Below are 13869 nucleotides of genomic sequence, written 5' to 3'. Positions count from 1 at the left end.
TCGGGACCCACAGAGAATCGCACCTGTGATAGGAAGGTGTCAGAACCCGCAGAGCATCGCACCTGTGATAGGAAGGTGTCAGAACCCGCAGAGCATCGCACCTGTGATAGGAAGGTGTCAGAACCCGCAGAGCATCGCACCTGTGATAGAAAGGTGTCGGGACCCACAGAGAATCGCACCTGTGATAGGAAGGTGTCGAGACCCGCAGAGCATCGCAGCTGTGACAGATAGGTGTCGGGACCCGCAGAGCATCGCACCTGTGATAGGAAGGTGTCGGGACCCGCAGAGCATCGCAGCTGTGATAAAAAGGTGTCGGGATCCGCAGAGCATCGCACCTGATAGGTTTTTATAATGGGCACACGAGCATCAGAACTGGACCGTGATGACGTTGGGCCGGTTTTCTGCGTCACCTGTGACCATGGTGTTAGGCGGCTGGTTTTATTGTTATGGCTGACGGGCGTATAATCGCCGGGCAGATAAATCTTTATTTGCATTTCGGGAGGAGCAGTTGACGATTCGGCCGCCGGATTTGTGTTTATGATGAAAGACGAGGAAGTTGGGAGTAATAGAAGACGGAGGAGCGTGGCCTGAGGCTGTGATGACATCACCGTCGTCTCATCTGTGACCTCATAACGTTCTACCAGCCGCCTCACCACAGACCCAGGGAGGGTCAGCCAAGGGGCAGCGCCACGCCCAACAGGAACATGAGGTTTTGAAGTTGTGAGCTATTTTCTTCATTTGTCAGCCAGTTTTGGAGGTAGGTGCAGTGTCTGATGGACAGCGGCCATTTTTTGGGCACTCGGGCTGTGTAGGAGCGCACGGCCCCCGCTCCTCCTACCGCGGTCAGTGTCATCTCTCGTCTATGGACGTGATGGCACAAAAGGGAGAAGCCGCCGGTTCATTACTATGGAGACCCCACAGCACGGAGGACCCCAAGTCCAGTGGATCCAGGCAGCCAGCACCATGGGACGTGACACTTCACAGATTACCCACCAGGTGGCGCTGCGTTACGTACCAATGTTTGTGAATCTATAGTTTTGGGACTAGTCTGTGATGTCGGAGCTGCTCAGCATCGGTGCCAACCCCCCGCCAGGGATTACAGGTGGCCCGGGGCCCCCATAGCGATGATCATGGGGCCAGTGATGTAGATGTCACAGGCGCTGGTCACCTCAATGTGGAAGGGGGTATAACTGCTGTTATCAGCCCCAATCCTAGCAGGTACCGGCCCCCACTGAATCCGGGGCAGGCACAGCTCGCGGGCCGGCTTCACACAACACCGCCCCTCCAACCCAAATTAAATCTGCGACCCCATATAAATAAATGAGAGGCGAGAGGTTCATCGACCGGCTTTATTGAGGCTTCACCAGCAGTGACATAAGTTAGACGTGACTCAGAGCCGAGGACAGAGCCACGAGCACTCGCTCTGCAGCCGCTGCACTCACCATTCACACCCTCCGCACTGTCACACATCAGCCAGCAGAGCGGCGACACTCCACCGGCTTCGCTCTCTAAGGTTAACCGTGTAATACTCTGCCGCTGGGAATAGCAGTTTACAGCTAGAGGTGGGGGGCTCACACTACAATATACAGAAACAGCATCCAGTGACACCAACATGAAGAATGGGGGGTTGGTAATGACATCTAATAGGCATGGTTGGACACGAACAGAGACTCTCCGGCTGCGGCTCCTGCCTGGCCGGTGGACACGTACTTGCCTTGGCAAGCCAGGCTGTTGGCCTGAAAGAATAGAAAAATAAAGAATAATTAGTGCTTTGAAGAGGTCTAATCAGTAGCCTGCAGAATTGTGAGCGCAGCTCTGGAGGTGTGCTGAGCAGGAGACATGCTGACAGTTGTATGACACCTAGTGGACACGTGGAGTACTGCAGCGGCGGACGCTTTCACCTACCAGCGCGCGCTTGGTGTACTCCTCTTGGGCGTTCTTGACGTTCTCCTTCTTGCCACCCCAGGCTTTGAGGGCAGAGGCCTGCAGGGCACGGCCATAGGAGAAGGTCAGGGGCCAGGGCTTGTGCAGGGGGCACTTGTTGATGGCGTTCAGGTGAACTGTGGCTTCCTCCTCGCTCTGACCTCCAGACAGGAAAGTGATACCTGCACGAAGGGGACGCCATGAGTCACGGCCAGGACCGCCTCCTCCGACCACCTCTAAAATCCCCCCCTCTTACCAGAGACGGCGGGAGGCACGGTGCGCCTCAGGGCGGTAACTGTTGCCATGGCGACCTCCTCGGGGCTGTACTTCTTGGTGCAGGCATGTCCGGGGGTCACCATGTTGGGCTTCAGCAGAGTTCCCTCCAGATAGATGTGGTGGTCGCTGAGGGCTTTGTATACGGCAGCCAGGACCTAAAACCATACAGATGTGGTTAGAACATTGTGGTGTCCGCCGCGGCTCCACCGCCCGCTCTGCCGCAGCTCCACCGCCCGCCGCGCTCACCTTCTCAGTAACGTACTGGCACCTCTTCAGATCGTGGTCACCGTCGGGGAGGACCTCAGGCTCCACAATGGGGACAATGCCGTTCTACAGGAACAAGAAGAAGCTCAGGGGTCCTGCACTGATAACGGGGGGGAACTCCTAACCCTTCACAGGCCTATGTGGCCGTACCTGCTGGCAAATGCTGGCGTAGCGGGCCAGGACGTTGGCATTCTCTATGATTGAGAGATGGGAGGGTGTGTGGTCGGAGATCTTCAGCACGCAGCGCCACTTGGCGAAGTCGGCACCGTCCTTCTTGTACTGGGCGCAGCGCTCAGAAAGGCCGTCCAGACCTGCAGGAAGAAGAACGGGAGACCACCAGGGGGCGCTCATTCTACGGGGCCAGTGTTCTGATAATCACCGCACCTAGCGTGCCGGGTGTCTCCCCCCAAGATTATCCGCTTTGACAAAAGAGTTACAACTTCCGACAAGCCCGTGGTTGTCTAAGAATGCTGGGAGTTGTAGTTTTGCAACTGCTGGAGAGCCTCTGGGTGGAGACTGCCATCTTAAGAAGCGGCCGCAGCATTACAGCAGGCGGGGTGCCACCTGGGGATCACCCGCCGGCCTCTCACCGCTCCTTACCTTGTGTCGTGGTCTCTCCGTTGGTTCCGGCAAGAGGGACAACACCTTTGTCCACCTGAAGAAGGAGAACAAGCATGGATGACCGGCCGCTGAGAGCATTGGCTCGGTGTGCCGCCCGCGGGCACCGCTTACCTTAATGCCTACGATCGCCCCCTTGTCCTTGATGACCTTGGTGAATGGCGTGCCGTCGTCAGTCTTGTGGTACAGCGTCTCGTGGAACAGGATGACGCCGCCGATGCAGGGGTTGACTCGCTCGTCGGCGGTGAACAGCAGCTGGCGGTAGAAGCGGCGATTCTCCTCCGTGTTCTCTGCTCCGATGGAGTTCAGGCGCTTGGCGATGCTTCCTGTGGAGGGAGGGCAGGGTCAGCCGGTAGCCGCGCGGGCAGTATGGCGGCCGGGTACCACTATGTCTGCTGGTAAACAGCATTTTTTTTTTTTTTTTTTTTGCACATGACGGGTTCCCTTTAAGGAAGGCCAACTCATTTCACGCCAGACTCCAATATGGCCGACTTTTGTTTTTAGTTGCTATGGCGATGGATTTAGAATAAACATTCCATTAAAGTGGTCATGGGGCGGCAGACATGACACTTACCGGTGGACTCGTCGGCCGCCAGGATCCCCTTGCCGGTAGCCACAATGCGCTGGGCGATGTCATGGAGCTCCTTCTTCTGCTCCGCAGTAAAGGCGGGGTATTCGGTAGGCATGGCGATGCGTTCTGCGGATAGAGCGGAGGATGGGGGTTGTTGTCAGTCAATAGTCCTAAATCCAGATAGACCAGAGGACGAACGTTAACCCCAGCAGTGCCAGGATACCGCACCGTGAGCACCAGGTGGCCCAGATCACTAGTCACAGTAACGAGTCCCTGCAGCGATAATGGACGGCGCCCCTCCCCCACTGTGCGGCCACAAATACGGACGCCACTAGCGGATCCACAAGAAGCGCCGCAGCAGGAGATGCCCTGACAGTGAAGGATACGTAGAGGACAGGCGGCAACAGCGGCCCACGAGGGGTTAATGATGTCACCGCATCACGGAAATGATGAAGCAAAAAAAAAAAAAATGTTGCAGAATCCCTGAGGAAACCGAAGCAGAGCGCAGCTCCGCAGGACGACAGCGGCCCGGTCCAGCACAGCGGCCTTAACCCCTGCACTGCCGGCCGCCTCCTGCCCAGCATCCCTCACCTCAGGAGGATGGCACAGAGCCCACTGCATTAACCCACCGTGTGCCAACAGTACAGGGTACGGCCCACCAGCTGCCCCCCAGGACCCCCTCCTGCCTTGCCATCACAGCAATCCCCAAAAGCTTCCACACCCGAAACCCCCCCGGATCCTTCTTGTCATCACCCTAGTCCCTGCCCAATGGCCCCTCACTAGCCCCCTCATCATCAGCCTCAGCCTTGCCATCAGCCTTTAGGACTTGACTATTGCCCCCCATCTCGCCATCAGCCCCACAGACAGACTCCCCCACTCATCATCAGGATCCAACCACTGACCCCCGTCCCCCACCTCACCGTCATCATCATGGGACTCTGCCATTACCCGTCCCCAACTCCTTCCCTCTCATCACTGGACCTCACCTTGCCATTGCTCCCCCCCCCCAAAGACCACCACCCCCTCACCAGCAGCTGCCAGCACCCCACCTCGCTATTGGCCCCCAACCACCCCCCTCACCATCGGCCTCCAGGATCTGACCATCGGCCCCAACCTCCCTGATCATCACCCCTCACCACGCGTTTCCTCGCCCTCCACACTGTGGCCCTTCCTTCATGCCCTCCTCGCCCAGTGTCACACCCCTGGCCGCACTCACCCTTCTCCCCGGTTCTCCGCAGCTCTCACCTCTCTGCTCACCTCCCCAGTTCTCCCCTCTCCCCGGTTCTTCCCTCTCCCCAGCTCTCACCTCTCCTCCCCAGTTCTCCCCCCTCTCCCCGGTTCTCCCCTCTCCGGTTCTCCCCCCCTCTCCCCGGTTCTTCGCAGCTCTCACCTCTCTGCTCACCTCCCCAGTTCTCCCCTCTCCCTGGTTCTTCCCTCTCCCCAGCTCTCTCCCCTCCGCAGCTCTCACCTCTCTGCTCTCCTCCCCGGTTCTCCCCTCCCCGGTTCTCCGCAGCTCTCTCCCCTCCGCAGCTCTCTCCCCGGTTCTCCCCTCCCCGGTTCTCCGCAGCTCTCACCTCTCTGCTCTCCTCCTGCGGACTGACACTCGGGGTTCTATGATAGAACGTCAAGTAACAGGCTGAGGGGCGGGGCTTCCACTTAAAGGGACACGCACTGCACAGCGCCATTCTTTGCTGCAGAGGCTGAAGGTCATCCTACAGAGGGGGTGGGGCACGCACACATTCACCAGGGCTGGCTGGGACCTGTAGTCCCACGCAGAGCAGACTATGCTAGTAACACGAGGCCAGAGCACGGCGCCCTGCAGTTATCATGTATACCAGGGATGGAGGACGTGACACACAGAGCCAGCGGTGACGTCATCAGCCGTACGTGACAGCACGAGGAAACGCCAGTCACCTCCCCCCTCCCCCAACCTTCCGGTACCCAGACCCCCCCCTGCAGAGCATCTCACAGACTGCAGAGCATCTCACAGACAGCAGAGCATCTCACAGAGAGCAGAGCGTCTCACAGACTGCAGAGCGTCTCACAGACTGCAGAGCATCTCACAGACTGCAGAGCATCTCACAGACTGCAGAGCATCTCACAGGCTGCAGAGCATCTCACAGACTGCAGAGCATCTCACAGGCTGCAGAGCATCTCACAGAGAGCAGAGCATCTCACAGACTGCAGAGCATCTCACAGACTGCAGAGCATCTCACAGAGACTGCAGAGCATCTCACAGACTGCAGAGCATCTCACAGACTGCAGAGCATCTTACGGAGAGCAGAGCATCTCACAGACTGCAGAGCATCTCACAGAGAAAGAGCATCTCACAGACTGCAGAGCATCTCACAGAGAAAGAGCATCTCACAGACTGCAGAGCATCTCACAGACTGCAGAGCATCTCACAGACTGCAGAGCATCTCACAAACTGCAGAGCATCTCACAGACTGCAGAGCATCTCACAGACTGCAGAGCATCTCACAGACTGCAGAGCATCTCACAGACTGCAGAGCATCTCACAGAGAGCAGAGCATCTCACAGACTGCAGAGCATCTCACAGAGAGCAGAGCATCTCACAGACTGCAGAGCATCTCACAGAGAGCAGAGCATCTCAGACTGCAGAGCATCTCACAGAGAGCAGAGCATCTCACAGACAGCAGAGCATCTCACAGAGAGCAGAGCATCTCACAGACTGCAGAGCATCTCACAGACAGCAGAGCATCTCAGACTGCAGAGCATCTCACAGAGAGCAGAGCATCTCAGACTGCAGAGCATCTCACAGGCTGCAGAGCATCTCACAGGCTGCAGAGCATCTCACAGAGCAGAGCATCTCACAGACTGCAGAGCATCTCACAGACTGCAGAGCATCTCACAGGCTGCAGAGCATCTCACAGAGAGCAGAGCATGTCACAGACTGCAGAGCATCTCACAGACTGCAGAGCATCTCACAGACTGCAGAGCATCTCACAGAGACTGCAGAGCATCTCACAGACTGCAGAGCATCTCACAGACTGCAGAGCATCTTACGGAGAGCAGAGCATCTCACAGACTGCAGAGCATCTCACAGAGAAAGAGCATCTCACAGACTGCAGAGCATCTTACGGAGAGCAGAGCATCTCACAGAGAGCAGAGCATCTCACAGAGAAAGAGCATCTCACAGACTGCAGAGCATCTCACAGACTGCAGAGCATCTCAGAGAAAGAGCATCTCACAGACTGCAGAGCATCTCACAGACTGCAGAGCATCTCACAGACTGCAGAGCTTCTCACAGAGAAAGAGCATCTCACAGACTGCAGAGCATCTCACAGAGAAAGAGCATCTCACAGACTGCAGAGCATCTCACAGACTGCAGAGCATCTCACAGAGAAAGAGCATCTCACAGACTGCAGAGCATCTCACAAACTGCAGAGCATCTCACAGACTGCAGAGCATCTCACAGAGAAAGAGCATCTCACAGACTGCAGAGCATCTCACAGAGACAGAGCATCTCACAGACAGCAGAGCATCTCACAGAGAAAGAGCATCTCACAGACTGCAGAGCATCTCACAGACTGCAGAGCATCTCACAGAGAGCAGAGCATCTCACAGACAGCAGAGCATCTCACAGAGACAGCAGAGCATCTCACAGAGACAGCAGAGCATCTCACAGACTGCAGAGCATCTCACAGACTGCAGAGCATCTCACAGACTGCAGAGCATCTCACAGACAGCAGAGAATCTCACAGAGAGCAGAGCATCTCACAGACAGCAGAGCATCTCACAGACTGCAGAGCATCTCACAGAGACAGCAAAGCATCTCACAGACTGCAGAGCATCTCACAAAGAGCAGAGCCCTCACAGACTGCAGAGCATCTCACAGAGCAGTGCATCTCACAGGCTGCAGAGCATCTCACAGACTGCAGAGCGTCTCACAGACAGCAGAGCATCTCGCAGACTGCAGAGCATCTCACAGACTGCAGAGCATCTCACAGAGACTGCAGAGCATCTCATGGTGATGTGATAGGAGGATTTCTCCATTGTTCTAATATTTACAGTATGACATTTCTTGTTGCCCTTTATAAAAAAAAAAAAAAAAAACAAAAACCATTTCCTGCGTTGGCCGGGAATCGAACCCGGGTCAACTGCTTGGAAGGCAGCTATGCTCACCACTATACCACCAACGCCTGATGCTGCTGCTGCTCACAGTTTCCTCCGGCTCATGTGCGGTGACTGCGGCCCTATGTTCAGTGTTTGCTGCAGACATTTCTGCACCCAAAACTCATCTCTTATCAGATGCAGGTACAGAGACCCCAGGGTGTAAGAGGCCAGACCTCCACCCCTAGGTACAGTGACCCCAGGGTGTAAGAGGCCAGACCTCCACCCCTAGGTACAGTGACCCCAGGGTGTAAGAGGCCAGACCTCCACCCCTAGGTACAGTGACCCCAGGGTGTAAGAGGCCAGACCTCCACCCCTAGGTACAGTGATCCTGGGGTGTAAGAGGCCAGACCTCCACCCCTAGGTACAGTGACCCCCAGGGTGTAAGAGGCCAAACCTCCGCCCCCTAGGTACAGTGACCCCAGGGTGTAAGAGGCCAGACCTCCACCCCTAGGTACAGTGACCCCGGGGTGTAAGAGGCCAGACCTCCACCCCTAGGTACAGTAACCCCAGGGTGTAAGAGGCCAGGCCTCCGCCCCTAGGTATAGTGACCCCAGGGTGTAAGAGGCCAGATCTCCGCCCCTAGGTAAATGACCCCAGGGTGTAAGAGGCCAGACCTCCACCCCTAGGTACAGTGACCCCAAGGTGTAAGAGGCCAAACCTCCACCCCTAGGTACAGTGACCCCAGGGTGTAAGAGGCCAGACCTCCACCCCTAGGTACAGTGACCCCAGGGTGTAAGAGGCCAAACCTCCACCCCTAGGTACAGTGACCCCAGGGTGTAAGAGGCCAAACCTCCACCCCTAGGTACAGTGACCCCAGGGTGTAAGAGGCCAAACCTCCACCCCTAGGTACAGTCACCCCAGGGTGTAAGAGGCCAGACCTCCGCCCCCTAGGTACAGTCACCCCAGGGTTTAAGAGGCCAAACCTCCACCCCTAGGTACAGTCACCCCAGGGTGTAAGAAGCCAGACCTCCACCCCTAGGTACAGTGACCCCAGGGTGTAAGAAGCCAGACCTCCACCCCTAGGTACAGTGACCCCAGGGTGTAAGAAGCCAGACCTCCGCCCCCTAGGTACAGTGACCCCAGGGTGTAAGAGGCCAAACCTCCACCCCTAGGTACAGTGACCCCAGGGTGTAAGAGGCCAGACCTCCGCCCCTAGGTACAGTGACCCCAGGGTGTAAGAAGCCATTCAGTTTCCTTCCCAGACTTTGCCTTTAAACTTAGCCCTGGAAGGGTCTTGTCTGAGAAGTGAGGGGGCGACACAGCCCCCCGGCCGGGTCACAGGGATACGAGCGATGCTGGGGGTCCGGACTTAGCAGCTGTCGGGTGACAGAACCTGAGCTCCATCTCCAGGGCCCAGAAATAGCTGTGACCTTTACAGAACGGCAGCTGCCAGCCGGGGTCGTCCGGTGGGCGAGAGTGACACGACCCTGCCATGTCTGTGCTGTCAGGACCTTAGCGGGGGCTTCAGGGGGCACATCATCAGTGAGGGTCTACGAGCTGGGGGGACCTCTACTCACACCGGCTCGTAATTACCATCACGGGGGGCAAAGAGGTCACCAGCCCCCCTGAAAATGCAGGAACCCGACAGGGAAAGCGTAGTATTACAGGACAGGCCGCCTGGAGTGCGCCACCCCTGCCCACAGGCCGTATGGTGTACTGCAGCTCTGGCCCATTCACATCAGTCCAGACACAAGCCTTAGTCAGGGCTGGCGCTGTTTGTGGAAGGAAGCGGCCATGTTTCCTGATCGCAGACAATCCCTTTAAGCTTCCCCTTCACCCCCCATACACTAGGCGCGGTGGGTGGGGGCGAGCACAACACCCTGGGGCGGTCTGGAAGGAGACAATACGAGCGGTCTGGACTTGTCCCCGCAGTTTTGTGCTATGGGATTATAGGCCGAATGAGGAATGTGCCAGTCAGCGGGATATTGGGGGCTATGACAATGCCCCCCACCGGCCAGGAGCAGCTGCACTGGTGGCGGGGGCCTGCGAGGGAATTACGGTAGAGATGAGTAATTACGGTAAGCAGGCGCCGCTGCCAGCGTGACAGCGCACACGTAGGACAGGCACCGAGCAGAGGAGGGGCAGCGGGGGCACAAGAAAGTGCTGAGCAATCCCCGCCACCTGGAGTCCGGCCCACCCGCCCGCGCCCGGCCAGGTACAATGGGAGTGTAAACACATGGCACAGAAACGGGCGACTGTGCCCACAGCGGCCCTGGCAGAGGCCGACGCAGCGCTCCCTACAGGGCTGATATCATTCATTTATATAGCGCCATTTATTCCATGTGAGAAGGGGGCAAATATAGACAAGTACAATAAACATGAGCAAAAAACAAGGCACACGGGTACATAAGGAGGGAGGACCCTGCCCGCGAGGGCTCACAGTCTGCAGGGGAGGGGTGAGGATACACTAGGGGATAATGGGTTAATAATCGCACAACCAGCTCTACCCCCTCCATCACCTGACCTCTGCAGCCAATCACTGGCCCAAGCGGTCATATCCTGAACATGCAAAAGTCACCCCTGGGGCCAGTGATTGGCTGCAGCTGTCATGTGACAGATCAAATCTACTGTCAAGGACCCCCGGAGCAGCGGGAAAGGCCGTGATAACATGTGGATGACACGCCAGCCGTGGACAGACAGGGCGAATACCGCCATCATGGGAGCAATATGTGGCCTATACAGGGCAACAAACTGGCATCTGATCACCCGCGACATCAACCGAGAGGAAGTGACCGCGAGGATGGAGAAAGCAAGAAATGGTGCAAAGAGGAAGGAGGCGGAAACATGGAGACATTACCAAACACACGGCGGATGGAGAGAAGGAAGGAGAGAGAAAGAGGAGAGATAGATAGATGACAATAGATAGAGATAGATAGATAGATAGATAGATAGATAGATAGATGATAATAGATAGATATAGATAGATAATGATAATAGATAGATAATAGATAGATAATAAATGATAGATAGATATAGATAATAAATAGATAATAGATAGATAGATAGATAATAGATAGATCGATAGATAGATAATAGATAGATCGATAGATAGATATAGATAGATATAGATTGATAACATTACGCCGGCAGTGCGCCAATATTTACCGATAAATAAAGTGGAGATTATTTGTTGTGACGATGTCTCTCAAAGAATAAAGGTTAATTGCAACCAAAACATCACATGGGGTAAATAATCTCCACTTTCTTTATTGGTAGATATTGGCACTGCCGGCTTTATCTTCCTTATATATTTTTACAAGCAGCGCATCATTTGTATTGGGGTCTTTGCCCCCTGACTTTGTGTATTGTGCGCTGTTCCATTTTTTACATAGATAATAGATATGAGGATACAGATCACATCCATGTGACGGCTACACTGCAGTGTCACATCCCCAGTGCTGGAATGATCCTGGATGCCCCCCACCTCATACTTTGTGCCCCCCACCTCCTCACATCATACTTCGTGCCCCCCCAACCCCTCACAACGTACTTTGTGCCCTCCGGCCCCTCACATCATGCCTTGTGCCCTCCCCCTGGCCCGAAATCGTACTATGTGCCCCTCACATTCTTCTTTGTGCCCCCCCAGCCCCTCACATCATACTCACATTGTGCCCCCCAGCCCCGGCCCCTCACATCATGCCCCCCAACTCTCACATCATGCTCACATCGTACTTTGTGCCCTCCGGCCCCTGACATCGTACTATGTGCCCCCCCGGCCCCTCACATTCTTCTTTGTGCCCCCACCTCCTCACATTGTACTTTGTGACCCCCGACCCCACATATCGTACTTTGTGACCCATGACCCCACATATCGTACTTTGCGACCCCCGACCCCACATATCATACTTTGTGACCCATGACCCCACATATCGTACTTTGTGACCCCCAGCCCCTCACATCGTACTTTGTGACCTCTGACCCCACATATCATAATTTGTGCCCCCACCTCCTCACATCGTAATTTGTGCCACCTCCTCACATCGTACTCTGTGCCCCCACCTCCTCACATCGCACTCTGTCCCCCACCTCCTCACATCGCACTCTGTGTCCCCCACCTCCTCACATCGCACTCTGTGTCCCCCACATCCTCACATAGCACTCTGTGCCCCCAACCTCCTCACATCGCACTTTGTGCCCCCACCTCCTCACATCGCACTCTGTGTCCCCCACCTCCTCACATCGCACTTTGTGCCCCCACCTCTTCACATCGTACTCTGTGCCCCCAACCTCCTCACATCGCACTTTGTGCCCCCACCTCCTCACATCGCACTGTGTGCCCCCCACCTCCTCACATCGCACTTTGTGCCCACACCTCCTCACATCGTACTTTGTGTCCCCCACCTCCTCACATCGTACTTTGTGCCCCCACCTCCTCACATCGCACTTTGTGCCCACACCTCCTCACATCGTAATTTGTGCCACCTCCTCACATCGTACTCTGTGCCCCCACCTCCTCACATCGCACTCTGTGTCCCCCACCTCCTCACATCGCACTGTGTCCCCCACCTCCTCACATCGCACTCTGTGTCCCCCACATCCTCACATAGCAGTCTGCCCCCAACCTCCTCACATCGCACTTTGTGCCCCCACCTCCTCACATCGCACTCTGTGTCCCCCACCTCCTCACATCGCACTTTGTGCCCCCACCTCTTCACATCGTACTCTGTGCCCCCAACCTCCTCACATAGCACTCTGTGCCCCACACCTCCTCACATCGTACTCTGTGCCCCCCACCTCCTCACATCGTACTTTGTGCCCCCCACCTCCTCACATCGTACTCTGTGCCCCCCACCTCCTCACATAGCACTCTGTGCCCCCCACCTCCTCACATCGTACTTTGTGCCCCCCACCTCCTCACATCGCACTTTGTGCCCCCACCTCTTCACATCGTACTCTGCACCCCCAACCTCCTCACATCGCACTTTGTGCCCCCACCTCCTCACATCGCACTGTGTGCCCCCCACCTCCTCACATCGCACTTTGTGCCCACACCTCCTCACATCGTACTTTGTGTCCCCCACCTCCTCACATCGTACTCTGTCCCCCACCTCCTCACATCGTACTCTGTGTCTCCCACCTCCTCACATCGTACTTTGGGTCCCCCACCTCCTCACATCGCACTGTGTGCCACCCACGTCCTCACATTGCTGTTTGTCCCCCTACCTCCTCGCATCGTACTGTGTCCACCTCCTCACATCCCACTTTGTGCCCACACCTCCTCACATCGTACTGTGTCCCCACCTCCTCACATCCCACTTTGTGCCCACACCTCCTCACATCGTACTGTGTCCCCACCTCCTCACATCGCACTTTGTGCCTCCACCTCCTCACATCATACTCTGTGCCTCCACCTCCTCACATCGTACTCTGTGCCCCCACATCCTCACATCGCACTTTGTGCCCCCCACCTCCTCACATCGTACTCTGTGCCCCCGCATCCTCACATCGCACTTTGTGCCCCCCACCTCCTCACATCGTACTCTGTGCCCCCCACCTCCTCACATCGTACTCTGTGCCCCCCACCTCCTCACATCGTACTTTGTGCCCCCCACCTCCTCACATCGTACTTTGTGCCCCCCACCTCCTCACATCGTACTCTGTGCCCCCACCTCTTACCTGGTGCTCTGGAGAAGCAGGCGGTTAGTCGGTGACTCGGCTCTGAGTGCCCGGCCTCTGCGCGCTGGGTGGTTTATAAAGGCGGCCTCCTTGGTATGAAGCGTTTGTCAGTGACCTTCATGGAGAACCCCTGACCTTTTCCCACCCGAGTAAATATAGCCCGAGTCCTCGGCATGTGAAATCGGAGAGACGGTGACATTCACAGGAGGTGAAGAGGCTCCTCGTGGCGTCTGCCCGGCATCGAAGTATGGCATCTGTGCCCTCATTGTTCTACCCAGGTCCAGCCTGTACCCCTCCGATACACAGGAGGGCAAAAGCCCCAAGAGGTGGAGGCCAACCGCCCCATGTTAGGGGACATCCCACCCCGACTCCACCAGTGGCCTCTCACCCAGCGCAGACATTGCTCTGCAGATGGCTGCATACCTCAAACAGTCCGGGCCCGGGGGGCTCCTGACCACCCATGG

At 56.3% G+C, this 13869-nt stretch overlaps 1 protein-coding gene across 4 annotated transcripts; it reads right to left on the bottom strand.

The window, feature by feature from the left end:
- Positions 1-1335: 1335 nt before the first annotated feature.
- ALDOA (aldolase, fructose-bisphosphate A) lies at positions 1336-13540 on the bottom strand. 4 transcript variants are annotated; one of them, XM_077273970.1, is made up of 9 exons: positions 13406-13540; positions 3656-3778; positions 3196-3407; positions 3064-3118; positions 2614-2774; positions 2446-2529; positions 2180-2354; positions 1906-2105; positions 1336-1736 (listed from the first exon to the last, which is right to left on the bottom strand). In XM_077273970.1, exons 2-9 carry the CDS (start codon positions 3765-3767, stop codon positions 1641-1643), a joined length of 1095 nt encoding a protein of 364 aa, XP_077130085.1. In that variant the 5' UTR covers positions 3768-3778; positions 13406-13540; the 3' UTR covers positions 1336-1640. The 4 variants fall into 4 exon arrangements, with proteins under 4 accessions (XP_077130085.1, XP_077130086.1, XP_077130087.1 ...); XM_077273971.1 differs by lacking the exon at positions 13406-13540 and adding an exon at positions 5227-5523; XM_077273972.1 differs by lacking the exon at positions 13406-13540 and adding an exon at positions 5227-5245 and having other exon boundaries at positions 3656-3822.
- Positions 13541-13869: the final 329 nt, after the last annotated feature.

Source organism: Ranitomeya variabilis, chromosome 7 (assembly GCF_051348905.1).
Source record: "Ranitomeya variabilis isolate aRanVar5 chromosome 7, aRanVar5.hap1, whole genome shotgun sequence".
NCBI lineage: Eukaryota > Metazoa > Chordata > Amphibia > Anura > Dendrobatidae > Ranitomeya > Ranitomeya variabilis.
Note: the sequence above shows the minus strand (reverse complement) of the source record. Positions and strands in the feature narration are given on the sequence as shown.

Coding starts and splice junctions, on each gene's coding strand:
- ALDOA (XM_077273970.1), bottom strand. CDS start 3,767: ATGCCTACCGAATACCCCGCCTTTACTGCGGAGCAGAAGAAGGAGCTC. Junction 3,408..3,655: donor GGCGGCCGACGAGTCCACCG/GTAAGTGTCATG, acceptor CTCCCTCCACAG/GAAGCATCGCCAAGCGCCTG. Junction 2,530..2,613: donor ACGCCAGCATTTGCCAGCAG/GTACGGCCACAT, acceptor TTGTTCCTGTAG/AACGGCATTGTCCCCATTGT.